The 17,777-nt window shown below is 43.9% G+C and overlaps 1 protein-coding gene across 1 annotated transcript; it reads left to right on the forward strand.

The window, feature by feature from the left end:
* The first annotated feature begins 3,422 nt into the window (after positions 1-3,422).
* WNT16 (Wnt family member 16) lies at positions 3,423-17,718 on the forward strand. Its single transcript, XM_059847183.1, has 4 exons — positions 3,423-3,812; positions 3,906-4,162; positions 6,319-6,605; positions 12,283-17,718. The coding sequence occupies exons 1-4, from the start codon at positions 3,427-3,429 to the stop codon at positions 12,745-12,747; spliced, it is 1,395 nt and encodes a 464-aa protein (XP_059703166.1). The 5' UTR covers positions 3,423-3,426; the 3' UTR covers positions 12,748-17,718.
* The last annotated feature ends 59 nt before the right edge of the window (positions 17,719-17,777 follow it).

Genomic DNA, 17,777 nt, shown 5'->3' on the forward strand with positions numbered 1-17,777 from the left:
CTCTGTTTTCCTCTCCTAACTTCCCTTCTACTGCCAGCCTGACCTTATTGAAGTCCTGAGACTTCTCTACAGACAATCCCCTGGCAGAGAGATGCTGCACTGTGAGGGAGCACTGCACTAAGAGCACAAGAACTCCTGCCCTGAAGTCCAGGGACTCAGCACATCTCTCCTCATGTCCCTTCTCACTGAGGGGGGGACAGTACTCTCACTACATCCCTGGTGCAATGGCTCTGCTTGGGTACCGCTATTTTTCCAACAAGGTCCCTTCAATGCAAAGACCTGGCACGTCTGCAGTTCCCAAAGTGGTGGCACATTGTGCAGCCAAGCACTGAGAGGGGTTGAGAGTGTGCTTTTTGTGTTAGAAGTACAGATTTTGAGCTTGGTCACCACACGTGGCAAATGCCATAGCTGAAGGTATAACCTGATATAGGTTTTCCTCTGTTCATTTTTATAATGTAAGGTGGATAATAACCCTATTGTATGCACAGGTAGGATAATGCAGTTTCTTCTGTCCCATTCATGTCTCTGATGGGCATCAGAAGTTCCAGGAGAAGAATAATAATTTGAAAAAAGCTTTCGAAAGGGGTGACTTGTTTAGGAGAAGTTAACTTTGTATGTACTTACATCTAATAAGACAACAAACTTTGATTATTGTGAAAGCACTAGCCATTATATTTTTAAAGAGATAATTGGTCTATCTCTGAAGCATGTTATCTGTAAAGTGAAGCTTATTCACACAGATTCTGAGCAAGAGAGTATTTCTTTACATATTAGTGAATCATACATATATATACACATATATGTATATGTGTATGTATGTAATTACCCTGTCAGGATCACATTAATTTTCATTAACTATTAAATTAATAAATGTCCCATCAGGAAATACAAACCTGCTTAGACATATTTCCTTTTTTTTTTCTTTTATCAACATTTGATTTCCTTCTTTTTAAAATAAAAAAACATGGGCATTTTAGTATGAATGGCCACAGATAGCCCCACCATGGCCAAAGAAAGCAAGATAAGAAGAAATTAAAGTTTATCTTGCCTGATTTATAGTAAAGTTTTGTTCACTGAATTTTGGCCCTTGACCTTGGCTTGGATTCTGCTTCGCTGTCTCTGCATCCCACTCGTGTTGTTGTCTGTGATGGAGTGAATGGTCTTCCAGCAAAGAGGGCTCTGAAGCATCAGCTAATTAGAATTCCAGCCTTCAGAAACATTTGACAAATTACAATAAATTTTGGTAGATCAGCAAGGTATTTCTACATTGTTTCCCTTTGCCAATTTGCAAAGCACATAATGTGCAAGGTAAAGTGTTTGCCCTTCTGCTCCTGGTAGCCAACTGCCCTGCACGCAGACACAGGGCTCCAGGCTAGCAGGAGCACTGCTGTACGTGCTGCCTTTGCCTGGGAAGAGAGTGCTGCTGGAGGGAATAAAGCAGAGAGATGGTGTAAAGAGCAGGCAGGAAGCTGAAGCTCAGAAGGGCAGAGGATGGGGATCTGCTGGGGAATCCAGCTGTGACAGCAAACGGGGAGTGGCTGCAGGGGAAACAGATGGGAAGAAAGGCAGATGGGAGATTAGGATTCAAACACATCGTAACCCAAACTTTCAATCAGATGGTCATGGAAAAATGTAGCTAGTTTCCAGTCACTCCTAGAGATTGAACTGAATGATCTCAAGAACTGCCTTACAATAAATATTACTTTTTGTTTAGCATCAGCCCTCCAAATTGCAAGTGTATACGATCTACAGTGTATCTGATCAAAGCGTTTCCCTAACACGGCAAAGATGATTGTAGCAAAAAATCTATATAAAATCAGATCCCCATGAGAACCCAACAGAAAGGTAATTTATTTATTTATTATTTATATACAAAGTGCTACAAATAGGATTGGACTTTTTGAAATCAATACTTTTAAAATCTAAATCTTACATTGCTTTGTATATAAAATTCTGAAGCTACTATTGAAAAATTCACACATAAGAATTTAGAAGCAAAAGACCTATAATAACTTTAATAAATTTAAAAAACAGCAGCAACAAAAATCAAAACAAACAAACAACCACAGTGAAGAAACTTGCTTAAAGAAACATCAGGAAAAAAAATTTCAGAGTGCATGACAAATCCATAGAGCAGATAAAGAAGCACATAAGGAATCCATGTCTGCTAGACCAAGGCTCTGAATTAACTTCAGAAGATGCAGCCAGGAAGCAGCAAAGTGGATAAAATGAACCATGTGTCCTGGAATAATTAGATAATTCTCTGACACGGCCCACACATTTTGGCTGGTTCAGGCCTGTTTCATGGCTGGTTCCCTGTTTTCCAATGTCCTTCACTCTGGTCTAAGTTCCTCTGCAACCACAAGCAGATGTTCTCTAGACTAAAGTTCAGAACAGAGAATAAGTTAAATTGAAAGGTTTAAATAACTAGTGGGGTCATGAGCAATCTGCCCAGAGTTGATGATGCTTTGGAGACACTTTGAGAGCAGATACATAAGCATGAAGTGGGAAGGAGGCATCCTTTTCTAGATCTAAATAGACCACAGACTGTGCTCTTAAAACATGTCTGCACGTTCATGGGGGAAAAAAGGCAAGGGAAAAGAAGTGCATCTACGTGATTATTTCCCAAGATGTTGTACTCATAAAAATGTTCATTTGTCATTGAGATGATTTATTGTGTTCTTCACTTGGAGCTATTGTCAGTCCCAAGAGCTATTTCACTAATTTACAGCTGTGTCAAATCAAAGTTTTACAGATCTGTCATTTTATCCAGATTATTTTTAGTGCAGGTGTTTTGCTTACACAGAAGGAAGCAGCAATATATTGTGATCAAAGAGGACTTGAAAGTCCAGAGTGCCAACACCAGCTCTCCATCAGGTGCTAGTTGACTCATTGGCTTTTAATGTGTAACTAAGGACTAGCAATCGAGGCAGCAGTTGATAAGACTGTCTCACTGAAGTTCAGAGGAATGAACAAATGCTGTCCTAATGAATACTGATGCTGACTCAGTTAACACTGCTAAAGCATTAGAAACTTGGAATAAAAAGTGTAGGGAATGTTATGATGTATTAACATCTCTCTCATTTCTGTGGATTAAATCACTGCAGACCTACGGGTTCCTCTGCCCTCCGTTCCGCTCTGCCGCGCCCGGACCTCGCTACACCCCTCGCAGCCGCTCTGGGCTCCTCATAGCCCAAGAGGCAGCACCACAAAGGCGCAGACGTGCGGGGCCGTGCGGAGCGGTGCGGGGCCGTGCTCTGTGCAGCGGGGCCGTGCGGATCCGTGCGGGGCCGTGCTCTGTGCAGCGGGGCCGTGCTCTGTGCAGCGGGGCCGTGCGGATCCGTGCGCGGCCGTGCTCTGTGCAGCGGAGCCCCCGCCGCGCCCCCGCCCGGCCCGCCCCGGCCCGCCCCGGCCCCCGGGCGGCCAATGCACGGGCGGGGAGGCACAGCCGGGGAAGGAGCCGAGGAAAACATCAATCCCAACTTTCTCACCTTGACGGGAACCGAGCGCTCCCGATGTGTCCCCTCCTGCCGCCCTCCCTGCCAGCCCAGCCACCCAAGGAGGGCCGTCCGACGGCCGGGGCTCGCCGCGCCAGTTGTCCCCTGTCCCTGGAGGGGAACAAACCCGAGTAGGGGGGTGCTCCTGGGTACGGTCCCGCTCGGTCCCTGCTGCCCGGGGCGGGCCGCGGGCAGGGGCGGCAGCGCGGCGGGGCTGGATGCGGCTGCCATGGGGCGCGGGGCTCCCCTCGGACCGTGCCTGCTGCGGGCAGTGCTGCTGCTCGCCCTCTGCCCCGCCGCCGGCAGCACCTGGATGTGAGTAGCCGGGGCTCAGGGTGGGAGGGCTGCGCGGAGCCCCTCCCGTCGTGTCCGTCGGGGCCCGGCGCTGACGGGCGGCTGCCTCCGCAGGTGGCTGGGCATCGCCGCCGCCGGCGGGCCCGAGAAACCGGGCTGCGCCAGCCCTCCGCTGAGCCGCCGGCAGCAGGACCTGTGCGAGCAGAAGCCGGAGCTGATGTCCGCGATCCGGGAGGGAGCGCGCCTGGGCCTCCAGGAGTGCCGCAGCCAGTTCCGACACGAGCGCTGGGACTGCCGCTCGCCGCCCGCCGCCCGCCGAGGCACCGCCGCCCGCCGAGGCACCGCCGCCCTCGGGCAGCAGCTCAGCAGCGGTGAGTGACAGAGTGACCGCCCCGGAGGGGCCGCTGCCCGCACGGCGGGGCGCGGGCCGGGGCCCCAGTTCCAATTCCAATTCCAATTCCAATGCTTTAGCAGTGTAAACTAAATGGGTTTGCGCGGCCGGGAGCCCGCGGGGCGGCGGCGGGGACCGTCCCGTCGGCAGAGCCGGGCAGAGCCGGGGCGGGCGGTGTCCGCCGCCGTCCCAGGAGGTACCGCAGGCACGCGAAATGCAGCGAGCAGACCAAACCTGCCCTTCTTCGCAGCGCTGTTGTTGCTTCTTGCAATTTTCGCGTAGTACGTCCGTGGGTGACACTGCCCGTAGGTAGATCCACTGAACTATATTGAAATACTGTTGTTCTTAGACTTACATTGGGTTTATCCCCTTGTGTCATAGTTACTAAAGTGGGTTTATGACATATCATTTCAGAAAGGTCACTTACAGGTAAAAATGTCTGCTCAGGGCACTAAATATGATGTGAAATGCTTTAAAATATGTAATATGTGCTCAGTTATGTGATATTGATCAGCACAGTGAAACCAAACGTGCGGTTTTTTGCATAAAATAATTATGAAATTGCTGGCATTTCCACTGAAACAAGGATGGGTTTTTTGTATCAAATGTCCCGCACCAAAGCTTTCCTCCAAGTTGCAAGGATCCTGCAACATTTTTAGCTCCCTGGTCACTGATTGTGTGATGGATAGGATTTTAAATATTGTGGTACTTCACTATGTACTTTTAAGTATTGCAGCCTTCACTTTGTACTAAAGCAGTGTAAAACCCCCAAGTTTTAATCATGAAAACATACAGTGAGGAATAAAAAGTGATGTATATTCCAAAAAGGAAAGGGGAAAAAAAAGAAAATGGGACTTTTCACCACTGTATGGAGCCATATGTGTGTTAGTCCTTCTGTTCAACAGGAAGGACTGTTCCTGAAGACCCATAAATGAGTGCCACTGCTCACCCACACAGCTTCACTAGTGTGTACTGTGGAAGCCTTTCATGATGGTACCAGCACCACAGACTAGTACAAACAGGAGAAACAAACTGGAATTTTCCTGCCCATGAGCAGAAACATTGGAGACTGGAAATAAATAATTTTCACGATGGTGAAAATTGGCCCATTTCTGTAAAATTTCAGCTACATTTATTGACCACTCAATGATATTCAATTTGCTTAGAGTATGCCTTACTGAACGCAGTATTGTGTTAAATGTGGCTGGGTGCCACATTATGCCAGAAGTTCCAGAGAATGAGGCAGACCTAAGAAGCCAGTCTAACAAGTAAAGGCCTTTCATGCTGCTCTCTTTCCCATGGCCAGCTTTTTCTAGGAAAAGCACATGGCCTAAATATCTTTGCACTGATTTCTGCCTCGTTTAAGACTTTTGGGACTCTTTGCAACCTTTGTGAATTAGGAGAGCATCAATGTTTGCTAAATTTAGCATGAGGTAAGTTTTGGCCCTGTACCAAAGTAACCTGGGATCATGACAGCTTCTCCGAGATTTAGACTGACCTTTTCTTCTTCAAATCAATATGAATAGTGAAAAGCAGAGTAGAGAGTAAGGGGTTTGGAATGTGGTTCATTTGGAGTTTGATTCATCATTTATTATTTGGCTTGAAATTTTCCGTGGCAAATAAAATTCCTAATTACATTTAGAAAGAAGTTACCAAAATTTGCATGGTACCAGTAGTGAGAAACAGCATCATTAATAGCAAGGCCATATGAAAAGGTCCTGAAGTCGTTTTGGGGTATGAACATCCACTGCTTTGAACAAGTCCACACTACAGACCAAGCTGTCATGACTTTAAACTCATAACTGTTGCCTTTTAATAATCATCTGGCTTGTAAAGTCCCTTTCTGTAGCCCGTGTGGGATGTGAGGTCTCTGTGTGGGGTTTGGGGTCAGTTTGGGGTTTGGGGTCCCAGTGTGGGGTTTGGGGTCAGTTTGGGGTTCGGGGTCCCAGTGTGGGGTTTGGGGTCAGTTTGGGGTTCGGGGTCCCAGTGTGGGGTTTGGGGTCAGTTTGGGGTTCGGGGTCCCAGTGTGGGGTTTGGGGTCAGTTTGGGGTTCGGGGATCTCTGTTTTGGGGTGCGGGTGCCAGGAAGGTGACCAGAGGCAGTTCTGGAGTGACGTTTGCGCGCCTCGCTGTGCAGGCACGAAGGAGACGGCGTTCGTCTCGGCGGTGACAGCGGCGGGGCTGGTGCACTCGGTGACGCGCTCGTGCAGCGCGGGGAACATGACCGAGTGCTCCTGCGATGTCACCCTGCGGCACGGTGGCTCGGCCAGCGAGGGCTGGCACTGGGGCGGCTGCTCGGACGACATCCACTACGGAATGTCCTTCAGCAGAAAGTTCCTGGACGCGCCTCTCAAGAACGTGACAGGCAAGAGCGGGAGCGGGCTGGTGGCGATGAACCTGCACAACAACGAGGCTGGCAGGCAGGTGGGTGTCATTCAGGTGTGCCATCACCTTCACTGGCAAAATGACATCAGCCGAGGGAGGTGGGGCCTTGGCTGCAGGTATTTATGGGGCCGGTGGCAAGAACAGCGGTAACATCACCAAAGAAACATGTAGGAACTCAGAATCAGAGCTGGTTTTAACCAACTAATTTCTGTATGCTAAAATAAAATCCACAAAATAAGTAATAGATCTGCAGTGCTTAAATAGTAAATTTGTCTTAATTAGATATTTGAAATTCAGTACCAAACTTGAAATATTCCTGTTATCATCATAATATGATATGATTTTTGTCACTGATTATTCTATTATTATCATGACCTGCATTTATAATTCTCTAATTCTGAATGAGAAGGCCAGCTGGACACAGAGCCTCATTACTCATCTGCAGTATGCAGTCCACACCTAAGAGGGTAAGGTTAACATTGTTCAGAGGAGAAATCAAGAGTTAATATTTTCTTTAAAAACATGGGGTAGAAATGACACCTTCAAAGCAGCTCATTGGTTAGGACATGCATCAAAGAAGTGAACGGAGACTGATTTTGGATGGCTTTTTTCCAGTCCAAAGAACTTCCAACCCAGGGTTGCAGAGGAAAACTGTGTGTTTGGGTGTGTGACATTGGATTTTCCTTCCTGTTCTGGAGAGGATGCAAAATGGGGGCAGCAATAGCCTGTACAGGAAGATATGAGCCTGTAATCGAGTACTTGGAGCTTTCATCTGGAATGACAGAGATTTGTATTATTTTTCCTTTAAAATTACTTTCTTTGCTTTACCTTGGAGATTTCATCTTTAATGGCTCTCTCTGGGCCCAAAACACTTTAAATCTGTTCTGCTCGGTGACACAGCTTTAACTAAAGGGAGAAAAAAAAGAAAAGGAAAACCTCTGGTTTTGACTACACATATTGATGGACTCCATTGTGACTCCGAAATTTCCTGTAGCTGGAAGCAGCATCAGTGGGTTTTACTGTAAACAACTTTCCTATCTGCCATAGACAAGGAATAGCCATAGTACCCATCATAAGAGCCATGGTGGTATAATTGAAAATTACTTTAATTTGAAGTAATTTTTACAGATAATATGTGTTATTTCATTTAAGCTATGTAGTTGGAAAAGCAGAAAAATCAGATTCCTTCCAACCGAAACCATTCCATGATTCCAGGTGACAGAAACCCTTTTTGTAACTGAAGTAGTTGAAGCAAACTTTAAACCTAAGTAAAAGCTGAGATCTAAAAGCTATGAGTTTAATTAGATGTCAGTCAGCTAAATCATCTCCAAGGAAAGGTGATGGGTATCTTGTAGTAGGAGATGTTAATAAGAGGAACAGAAGATTAAATTATTATTTACTTAAGGAAAGAGAAAAGAGTTGTTTACCATATTTGTAGAGCAAGATAGTTAAGGAAGAAATATATATAGTCAGCTTCCATGCATAAATCTTTTGGAATTTAATGGCAAAATGTAGGATAAAGCAAATATTTTGATCACTGTCCAGAATGAAAAAGAATGTTTGTGGTTGGTACTTGGGATTCCTAGCAGCAATATTATCTGAAGTTTAGCATAACCCTTCATTTCTGTATTTTCAAATCTTAACTAGGAGATGCTGAAAAATGTTGGCCTTCATGTTTTGGGGCTTACAAGAAGGATGTTTTGATATCTTATGACCTTTTGTAATAAATACTACCATGTTCCTGGTTTGGTGTCTTATAAGAGCAATCTTCCAGGGACAGTACTTCTGTGTCTGTTTGGAGTTAGTAAGAGAACTGGTATGTGCAGAATTCTCTTATTTTTCTCCTATTTCAGTACAAAATGTTATTTTATACTTCTACATCTCATAGTTATCATATCAACATATAAAATTTTTAAAACTGTGTGTCTTTTGAGTTGTCCACTAATCCAACTCTCAGAAGGTTTAGACTACATCCTTATTCTGCTACAAGATAAGCATTCACCATCCATTTGCACGGCAGTTTTCAGGTGTGCAAATGTGAGTTGGGCTTTTCTGCTCCTTGTACAAAAGGATGTGGGGAGTCAGGCACTATGGGTTCACTACCATTGTATTAGTATTATTTCACTGCTAGAAAGATTCTGCTCATTTTTCCACTTGTGGAAATTGATTTGATGTGGGATTTGTTTGGAGAGTTTGTTTTTACTGATGCTTGTGGTTTGGGAAGAGACTCCCCAAGTTTGGAGCTGTTCTTAAGTGATGCACCTCTGGTAGGACATGTGCTTGTCTTCAGGAATAATCATGTTAGTTCTACCAGTGTCTGAAATTGGGACATTTGATTACAGGCATTGGTTCCTGTGACAAAACAAGTACTGGCAGTCCTTGTCTCACAGCTGAGAGTAGTGCCTGCAAACAGAAAGCTCAGCTTGGATGTGTTAAGCATTAACTGGCATTAAAGGGTATGCAAACTGTGATTCTTTTGACACTCTTTGCTGCAAATCAATCTCTGCTTTCTTCCCCATCTGTCTGTTCTAGCCACAGATTCCCACCCTGGGCTGCTCCCTCCGTTAATGGCACTGGATCAGTGAAAGGAAGGCAGTTTAAAAATGATCTTTCTCTCAGGTTTAATTTAAAAAAAGAGCAGTGTTCACCCCGGTTCATCACTTAGCCCTGCACTCTTGTTGTGCCTGTTGTACCACCAAGGCTGAGTGGCAATAGGGGCAGGAGGAACTGCTCAGATGGGCTTGTGGCTCACCACAATGCTGGTGGACCCAGCTCAGTCGCCACCCTGCTCATTTCTCACAAGCTACCAGTCAGTTCCATAACCCACCTAAGAACGCCTGTCCCAGCTTGCTCAGAGTGACACATCCATCCACTAGGTTTCTGTAACAGTGCTCCTCTGAAGCTCTCTGTGGAATTTTGTTTCATATGGAGAATCCTCTCACCAGTTCATGAGTAACTGAAGAGATTCACCATATGAACCTAAAAAGTGAAACAGAACACTGGTTGTGTAGTCAGTCTGGAGGTCATGGTCCCAGTACCTCTGCAGTCACTGTGCACTGCTGAGACACAGGTGTGTGGTGCAGCTGTGTCCCACCTGAAGGCCATGTTGGCTCTATAGGTACAATCTTAGGTTTGCTTGCAACATCAGGAGATGCCTAATCCCTAAATTTTGTCAGATGTTCAATTATGGGAGATTTTTCATTGAAGTTTATGTGACAGACTGAGATGCAGTAGCATGTTCTGTGATCAGGCAAAGCAAAATGTCACCTCTCTGTACTGGCAACTTATTGGAGTCCAGGCTTAAAATTTGCCCATCCTAGCAGCTGGTAAGCAAGCACTGAATCACATTTGTATTTCTTTCGTTCATCTGCTCATTCATACACTGCTAATATATGCCACATTTTTATATTCTGATTTCAGTCTTAGAGTGCAACATCAGTTTCTGCTCCTGTTTCAAAACTCTGTCTCCCTCTATTTTTGTTTAATTCACCCTCAGAGAAAGACTAGTGAGTGTCGTCTGCTGGGCTATTTGCCCACATGGCCCTTAGCATCTAGCAGGCATGTCCAGAGCTTCCTCTGACAACTTCTGGGTCCTTCTACCCTTAGTAAGTACCTTATCATACTGCAGCAAAAATGAGGATTACATCTGTAACCTTACAAGTCTAGTAGCACAACATGATTTAAAACTACTTTGAAATTCTAGTTACTTGACAAAAATAACTTATCATTCAAAATCGGAAAAATGCTATTAAATCCTCTCTATTTTTAAGTTGTGTGTAACATTTATCTTTTGATATTGTGTTTGATATTCACATTTTATTAGGTCATCTGTCTTCTGACAGACTTTTCGTCCTTGTATTTTAAATTCTCATCTGCCCCAATCACTCTTACATCTTAATGAATCATATTCTGACTACCCAGAGATTTTGCTATTGACAGATTCTTGAGGTATGAGCAAGGTCAAGTCTGTCTATTAAAGAGAAACTAGTCTGTGTAAAAGAGATGATAAGTATCTACCAGTATTACCTAGCAGTTGATTTGCCACTAAAAGAGTCTGTGTGTGCTCATGGGTGAGAGTTTTCTTGTTGCAATATTCTTATTTCTTCCAGTAGTGCAGAAAAATCTCCAGTTGCAAAAGCAGCCCACAGCATGTGGAAGTATTTCCTGTACAGGAGTACCTCTTTGCCAGGTTTAGTTTGCAAAGGCTAATGGCAGTTCTAGGTCAGGGCATATGCCTGCTCTTTCTTGCTAATGTTTTCTGTGAATGTCTTGCATATTTGACTTCCATAGTTACCTCCACCTACAAATCGTTCCTGTTTATTCACCAAAGATGTGACTCCAAGCAAATAGTTTGGTTGTGTGTTTTCTTTAAATGTTTGTAGAGTTTTATGCAAATGCCAGCTCAAGATTGAGTCAACACCTTTGGGGCAGAATGTGCCAGGAGGCCTCAATGCCCAGTGAAATCAATGGAGTAACCATGCTGGACTGATGCCAAACTGCAGTGACCACAGTCACCATGATGAAAAGTCCCAGTTTAGCACATAGAATAGAAATAGCTCATTTGATTTGCTGTATGCCTTGACTGGTCTTGGAATCTTGAGGATGGCATTTGTGCTGCCTGAGCTACCAGTATGGAGTATGGGACTCGAGTTTTTTCTGGTCCTGCAGAGGGCCAGTGGGGCTTGGTAGCATTTCAGGTATCAGATCTCACTGCAGAGCCAAGGCTTAGGAACTGGCACAAATGAAACTACTTTCTCAGGGGCAGCCAGAGGAGGATGTTAGATTTTTCTTCTGTTTTTTTAAAATTCAGTTTCAGAAAGACACAGACTGACAGCAGCTAGTATATAGTACACGTGGAGGCTGAGGGATAAGCAAAGGCTTAGGATGAAATGTAATAAACATCATGTAGTTGGGATGTTGATTTCTTTTTGTTTTCCATCCTGTTTTAGTAAAAGCAGTTCCTTCAAAGAGGATTCATTTCAATATGCATTGGCCTTGATGCATGAGGAGTTTCAAGACAAACTTACTATGAGTTAATTTAAAATCCACACTTACAGTTAAATTTCCCAATTGCTGTGATTGTGAGAATTAAATATGGGGGGAAAGGTAAGTAAAATGGAAGATAGCAACATGGGCTTTCCCCACTACTAACCAATGGCCCTTATGAGTCTACAGGATGGCTCCAGAAGGTACGTTAATGCAAATGTAAAACAAACCAAAAATTATGATATCTGGTACTACATCTGTACATGTGTGATTTTTCAGTGCCTTTTTCAGTCAGTGTCTTCCAAAATAGGAAGGGTGCCATGACCTGCCCTATCCTTGCTTTCCCCTTCTGCTATTCCCCACTAGACCCTTTTGCTCATGAGAGCCTTTTGCATTCCAGCAGTGGGAGGAGCAAGACAGGACATGTCATTCAGGTATTTAGGATCCTCCAGAATGAAAAGCCATCCAGAAATCACAGCTTTCAGTGTTGTGATCAATATTGCTACATTATGGCCATTGCAAACTGCAAATGAAGAACAAGTCTGAAGATCATGCCTCTCACGGTGGGGGTCCAGGACTGGAAACCTGGTTCCTAACACATGCTCTGTTATGGAAATGGCAGTGGCAGCTGTAATATTAAATACTTTGAGACCTCTGTGGTACTGATGTCAGGCAGCATTCCTGATGAATGAAAGACCACATCCAAATTTTGTTCTCTCTTTGCTTTCAGGCTGTAGCAAAGCTGATGTCTGTGGATTGCCGTTGTCATGGTGTTTCTGGGTCCTGTGCGGTGAAAACTTGTTGGAAAACCATGTCATCCTTTGAAAAGATTGGCCGGTTTTTAAAGGAGAAGTACGAAAACAGCATACAAATATCAGACAGACTGAAAAAAAAGCTACGCAGGAAAGAGAAAAGCCAGAGAAAAATACCGATTGGGAAAGAGGACCTGCTGTACGTGAACAAATCACCCAATTACTGCGTGGAAGACCAAAAACTGGGGATCCCTGGAACTCAGGGCAGAGAATGTAACCGCACCTCGCAGGGGCCCGAGGGCTGTAACCTGCTGTGCTGCGGGCGCGGGTACAACACGCACGTCGTCCGGCACGTGGAAAGGTGCGAGTGCAAGTTCGTCTGGTGCTGCTACGTGCGCTGCAGGAGGTGCGAGACCATGACTGACGTACACACCTGCAAGTAAGGTGAAGTACGGGAAACACGGCCAAAGCAGCCAGCCCCTGCGGTGCACAGAGCTGCCCTGCCGCGGGGGCAGCAATCACTGTCACCGTGTGGGATTCCCGAGGGATCGGCCGCGGGGGGAACAGGTACTGCCAGACTGTGGGTAGTCCAAGCATGCCTCGACTGAAAGGACAGCTGAGTAAACATCAGGCTGCATGCAGGGACAGCTTCAACAGCAAAAAGGACTCCTGATGACACATTGGAACGTGTGAGCAGAGACAGATGCTAAACTTTTCAAGTATTTAATAGACACAATGTCCCGAAGATCCGTGTGGTGGGTAGGCACAGTGGAGAAATCTCAAGATCTCATTAGCCAGAGACTGAAGAGTTAAGAGACTTTGTAAAACACAGTAGACATAGTTCTTATGTCTGTGCTTTTAAAACTGGGACTAGATGGATTCACTACATAGTTCATTTCTGCAGAAGAACCCACAAAGATAGGGAAAGAGTTCAGCTGTTGACCACAAAGCATTTGCTTTGCAGCCGTTCAGGAAACTGCCTTCTGCAAAATGTGCGGAAAAGCATTGGAAAGTGAGGGGTGTGTGGGACTGCAGAGAGCTCAGCAGTGTCTGCCTGGAAAAGGAGGGTCAAGCTGTGCCCAGAGGACAGAGGCAGGAGTACAGACTGTTGAATGTGAATGGGGCACCAAACAGCAACCTCAGGGTTTTTAACAGGTTGTCCTTCAAACACAGAAGGGACAGGTCTGAGAAGGGACAAAAACACAGTTTGATATTTGAAGGAAATAAAACCCTCTGCAGGCATTTCCTGAGTATCTGAGCATACATTTTGGGAGTCAGCTGGTTGTCACCCCATTCTTGAATTCTATGCAATAACCTGCCACATTCAACCATCTCACTGGTGGTTCACCGTCATTATCAAAATTAACCACATGAGATTTAGCCCAAAGGAATCTGCCACAAAGCAAAGGATTTTTTAAAACAGATTTTCTTTATAGAATCAGCAGCTAGAATTTTTCATTAGGTTGCATCCTCAGTAAGTTCAGTGCACAATATAATTTATGGATTCGCTCATACCACTAAAATATTTAATCTGTTAATGATAACACTTTCTCCATATGTTGGCCTAATTTTATTTTACATCTGTGAAAGGTTGTTTATTTTTATGCAGTGATTTAATGCCTGGCTTAAAAAGCATCATGTGAAAGGATTACTGTTGTTTAATTGCGCAAAGAACTATTTTTGATAAGAAAGTTTATATTTTGTAAATATTTAAATTATGCAAGTTATGTAAAAGGTTTCCACAACTAATGTGATAAGACTACAGCCTTTGAGATTTGTTGGTTAGATATTTGTTGATAATTGTAGTAGCCTTCAATTGAATTTTGTTTGCATGTGCTGGGGGAAATTAGTCAGAGAACTGCATAAATGTTAGGGTTTTTAATCATCAGGGTGGTTATAACTATTGCAGTTCATACACACTGATGAGAAACACAAGATTTTCTAAATGGTCAGTTAATTAGTATTCTGCATACTTTCTTTTTTATTATTCTCTTAAATGCATTTTACAAACACTGAAATCCCAGCTCCAGCAGTAAGTACTCCCACTGAAATCCAGGGAATTTGAAAGGGTTTGCAATCCCTTAACTTCTTCCATACTAACAGCCAGCTTTTAGAAACTTGGGACAGTTTGGCCGAGGCTTTCAAAGTTACTTTGAAGAATTAATTTCCCAGTGTCATCAGTCATTTTCCCAGGAAAGATGGTGACCAGATTCTGAACTGTCCCTCGTTATTGGATGTGTAAATCAGAAAGAAGGAAACAAAATCTTCTGTGTTGTGGTATTTCACTGCCTTATGTGGATTATTTTAGGAACGTCCGTTCAGCAACAATGAAGTCCATTATCTGCTATTTGGGCCTTTACTCCACATTTGGCCAGTCCATCTCCATTGGCCTGACCAAATTATTATCTTGGGATCACAAAAAAATCTGCTGTCTGTGGGGAAGGGTGCTCAGCATGCCAGTAAGGCACTGTCACAGGAGGTTTCAACACCTTCTCTGTGAAAACTTGGATATATCACAGTGGAAGACCCTGAAGAGAGAGCTGTGAGCCCAGGTTGTTTCAGCAGTGAAAATAAACCCACAGGCTCCTCAGGCTGTGCCACAGGACCGATTGGCAGCATGGATGGGAGATGACTGAACAGCATTAAGTCCTGCCAGAACAGTACCATACTCTCTGCTGAGACCATACTCGGGATAATACAATTTTTGACACCTAAAATAACCCTGAAATATTATTTAAACTCAGTAGTTTGTTGTTTTGGATTTTGTTTTGTTTGGGGTTTTTTTCCTGTTCATTGATCACAAGATCAGCAGGAGAAAGAGAATTAAGCAGCTGCTTTGGCTGCCTACAGGGATGAGAAACTTCCCAGAGGATGGAGTGATTTCCATGCATTTTACACTGCAGACAATGTAGGACTATTACAGTGCTCTGTGCTGATCCCTACCTCTCTCCCTATATATTCTAGTTCCCTGAAACAGAGTTTTCATATCTGCATACTTCAAATGATAATAAACAGATGATGTTCATTTTATTAGCTAATATACTTAACACAAGTTGTAGTTATGTATGTGGTGGGTTAGGTCATTTTGAGGCATCTATGAGAACTAAGACATAAATCAAGAAATCCACCAAGTTTTTCAATGGGGTGATTGAGCTGCAAAAACCTGGGAACTTGAGACTGTACTGATAAAAAGAATGGTAAACATTCAAGGCTGAAAAGGATAATTAAAGAAGATTGCTATAGCATTTGGTAGGAAAAAACATTTGTAATCTATGTTCCTCAGAGGATAGCACTCTCTTCCACTGCCATCCATCAGGCTCAAAAAGGAGTCATGATTCCTCCTCAGTCTGGAGTGTCTTTCTTCATGTCTTTGCATGAGCCTGTTGCTATATCATGCTATGGACAGCACCCTAGGAAAGGAACAGACCTTTCTGAGGCAACAGGTGATTACAGATTTAGAGATTATAGCAACTGAAATACAAGATTAAAGGAACTGGTTTGTGTGTTCTGGAGAGGAGAACATAGGACAAGGAAGAATGTAAAACGATACCTAAGCGGACAGTCATCCATTTTTAACTTACCAAAAAGTATTAATTTTAAGCTAAGAAGATTGGGACAGCACATGAGCCAACCCAGCTAGATGGACAGTCAAGCACGGGCAGTGATATCTGAGGAATCTGTTTTAACCTGAGTCTATGAAGGATGCCTTAGATCTTTGTAGCCTTGAAAGGGATAACTACAGGGGCAGCAAGGAGGAACTAAAAGTGACTTAAATGTTATCAGAAATGCAAAGAAGCATCTCAAGTAGAGCATGTTCCCTCTCGCCATTCTTCACTTTTTCGGCCCCCAGGGAGGCAGGAGCAGGGTGTGGCTGAAGCTCAGGAGTTTGTGCCCGCTGGCCTGTTGCTCCGAGGCTGAGAAGCAGGGTCCCTTGCATCCCTTGTACAGCATCAGGAGCCCCTGATACCACTGAACAGGTCAAGAGCTGTTCTCACTTTTCTGCTTCAGCCTCAAAGTTCCCATCTAGCCTTACAGGTTTCTTCAAGTTTTTTTAACAGGCCCCTTGCATTCAGGCTAGGCTATGGCCTTACAGCCTTAAAACTGAAGAGGATTTCATCAATACAAAGTCCTTTGCTTAGTATCCATCTTAGCCATAACCTAAGTCAGATAGGGAGGCACTGCAGCCCTTCCCTTACACAAGAAACTCAGTCAGCACTTACGGTGGCAGTATTACTTCCCCTTTTCAAATTACCCACCTGGCCTCTTATTTTATTAATACACTTATTCTTGAAAAACACTCAGACTGCAGAAAACCCAAACAGTTCAGGAGACATTACATACACATCAAGCATTTAGCAGTCAATTCAACCTTTGAGGAAACTAAGTGCCACAGTAAGACATCTAGAAAGCAAAACATGCTGCGCAAAATAAACTTTTTTCCAAAGTGGCAATCAGGAAACTAAGGCTGTAAAAGGGTCAGCTTTTCCCAGAGGTGGGGAAAAAAAAGCTGGATCATGAAAGACACTAGGGAAGGTCCAGAGAGTACATCAAGGCAGAGACCCCCTTCAGTTTCTTTCTTAGAACTCCTATTAATTAAAGCACCAATAGTAGAACAGTTGAGAACTTTACATTGAAGTCATCTTCAGTTGCCTTGAACCCCAGCTTGGTTTTCCTTGGTGAAGATTAGGTTGAAACCTTCTTGTGTCCTTCCCCCTCTCTTCTCACAGTTCTACTTTTTGAGGCAGACATACCTCACAATCTTTCTCTTCCCTTCCCTTGCTGCTCTGTTCTCAACATGCCTGCAAGATGCTACAAATGTTCCCATCACCTATGTTTCCATCTAGGAAAATATGGATCCTGGAGCTTTGTCACACACAGGTATTTGTGCACCTGTACCTTCATCTTTGCAACTGATTTCCTATCCCCAGCTGGAGAGAGACCAAAATAGTCATCTTTGTGCTTGGCAACTCAAATGAAATGCAGATGGATTACCAGAAAGTCCCACTGATTTCAGAGAGTTTATCTCAGCAGCAGGATTCTGTAACTTGTTCACTCAAGGCAGAGAAGGCAGGACCAGATCTTGCAGCAAGTCAATAGAGCAGGATGATGGAGAAAAGCAAGGAGACCACTGGAGTGTGGCCACTCCAGTACAACTTCTAAATATTTGGCAAGAGTCTTATTAAATACAATACCATACAGCTTTGAGGACACGGCTTAGAGAGTAATAGGAAGATTTTCATCAAAATTTTAAGACTCAAATTATTTAAAATGCAACAAAAATAAATTTACCATTTCATTGTTTTAAAATACATTGTTTAAAAAGCTTGTTGCAGGTACAACTTTAAGGGGTTAAGAGAATTATGATATCTTTACTCAACTTGGATTGCTAATAAAGGCACACATTCTCCATTAAATTTTGCAGAGGAAATTTTGACTTTTAATTTGAAGAAAGATGAAATACTCACTGGCATTC

This window comes from Haemorhous mexicanus, chromosome 5, assembly GCF_027477595.1.
Source record: "Haemorhous mexicanus isolate bHaeMex1 chromosome 5, bHaeMex1.pri, whole genome shotgun sequence".
Taxonomy (NCBI): domain Eukaryota; kingdom Metazoa; phylum Chordata; class Aves; order Passeriformes; family Fringillidae; genus Haemorhous; species Haemorhous mexicanus.

Bases quoted from the DNA above. Each gene is read 5' to 3' on its own strand.
- WNT16 (XM_059847183.1), top strand. From the start codon at position 3,427: ATGCACGGGCGGGGAGGCACAGCCGGGGAAGGAGCCGAGGAAAACATC. The intron at 4,163-6,318 runs GTGAGTGACAGA...CTCGCTGTGCAG, and splicing joins CGGGCAGCAGCTCAGCAGCG to GCACGAAGGAGACGGCGTTC. The intron at 6,606-12,282 runs GTGGGTGTCATT...CTTTGCTTTCAG, and splicing joins ACAACGAGGCTGGCAGGCAG to GCTGTAGCAAAGCTGATGTC.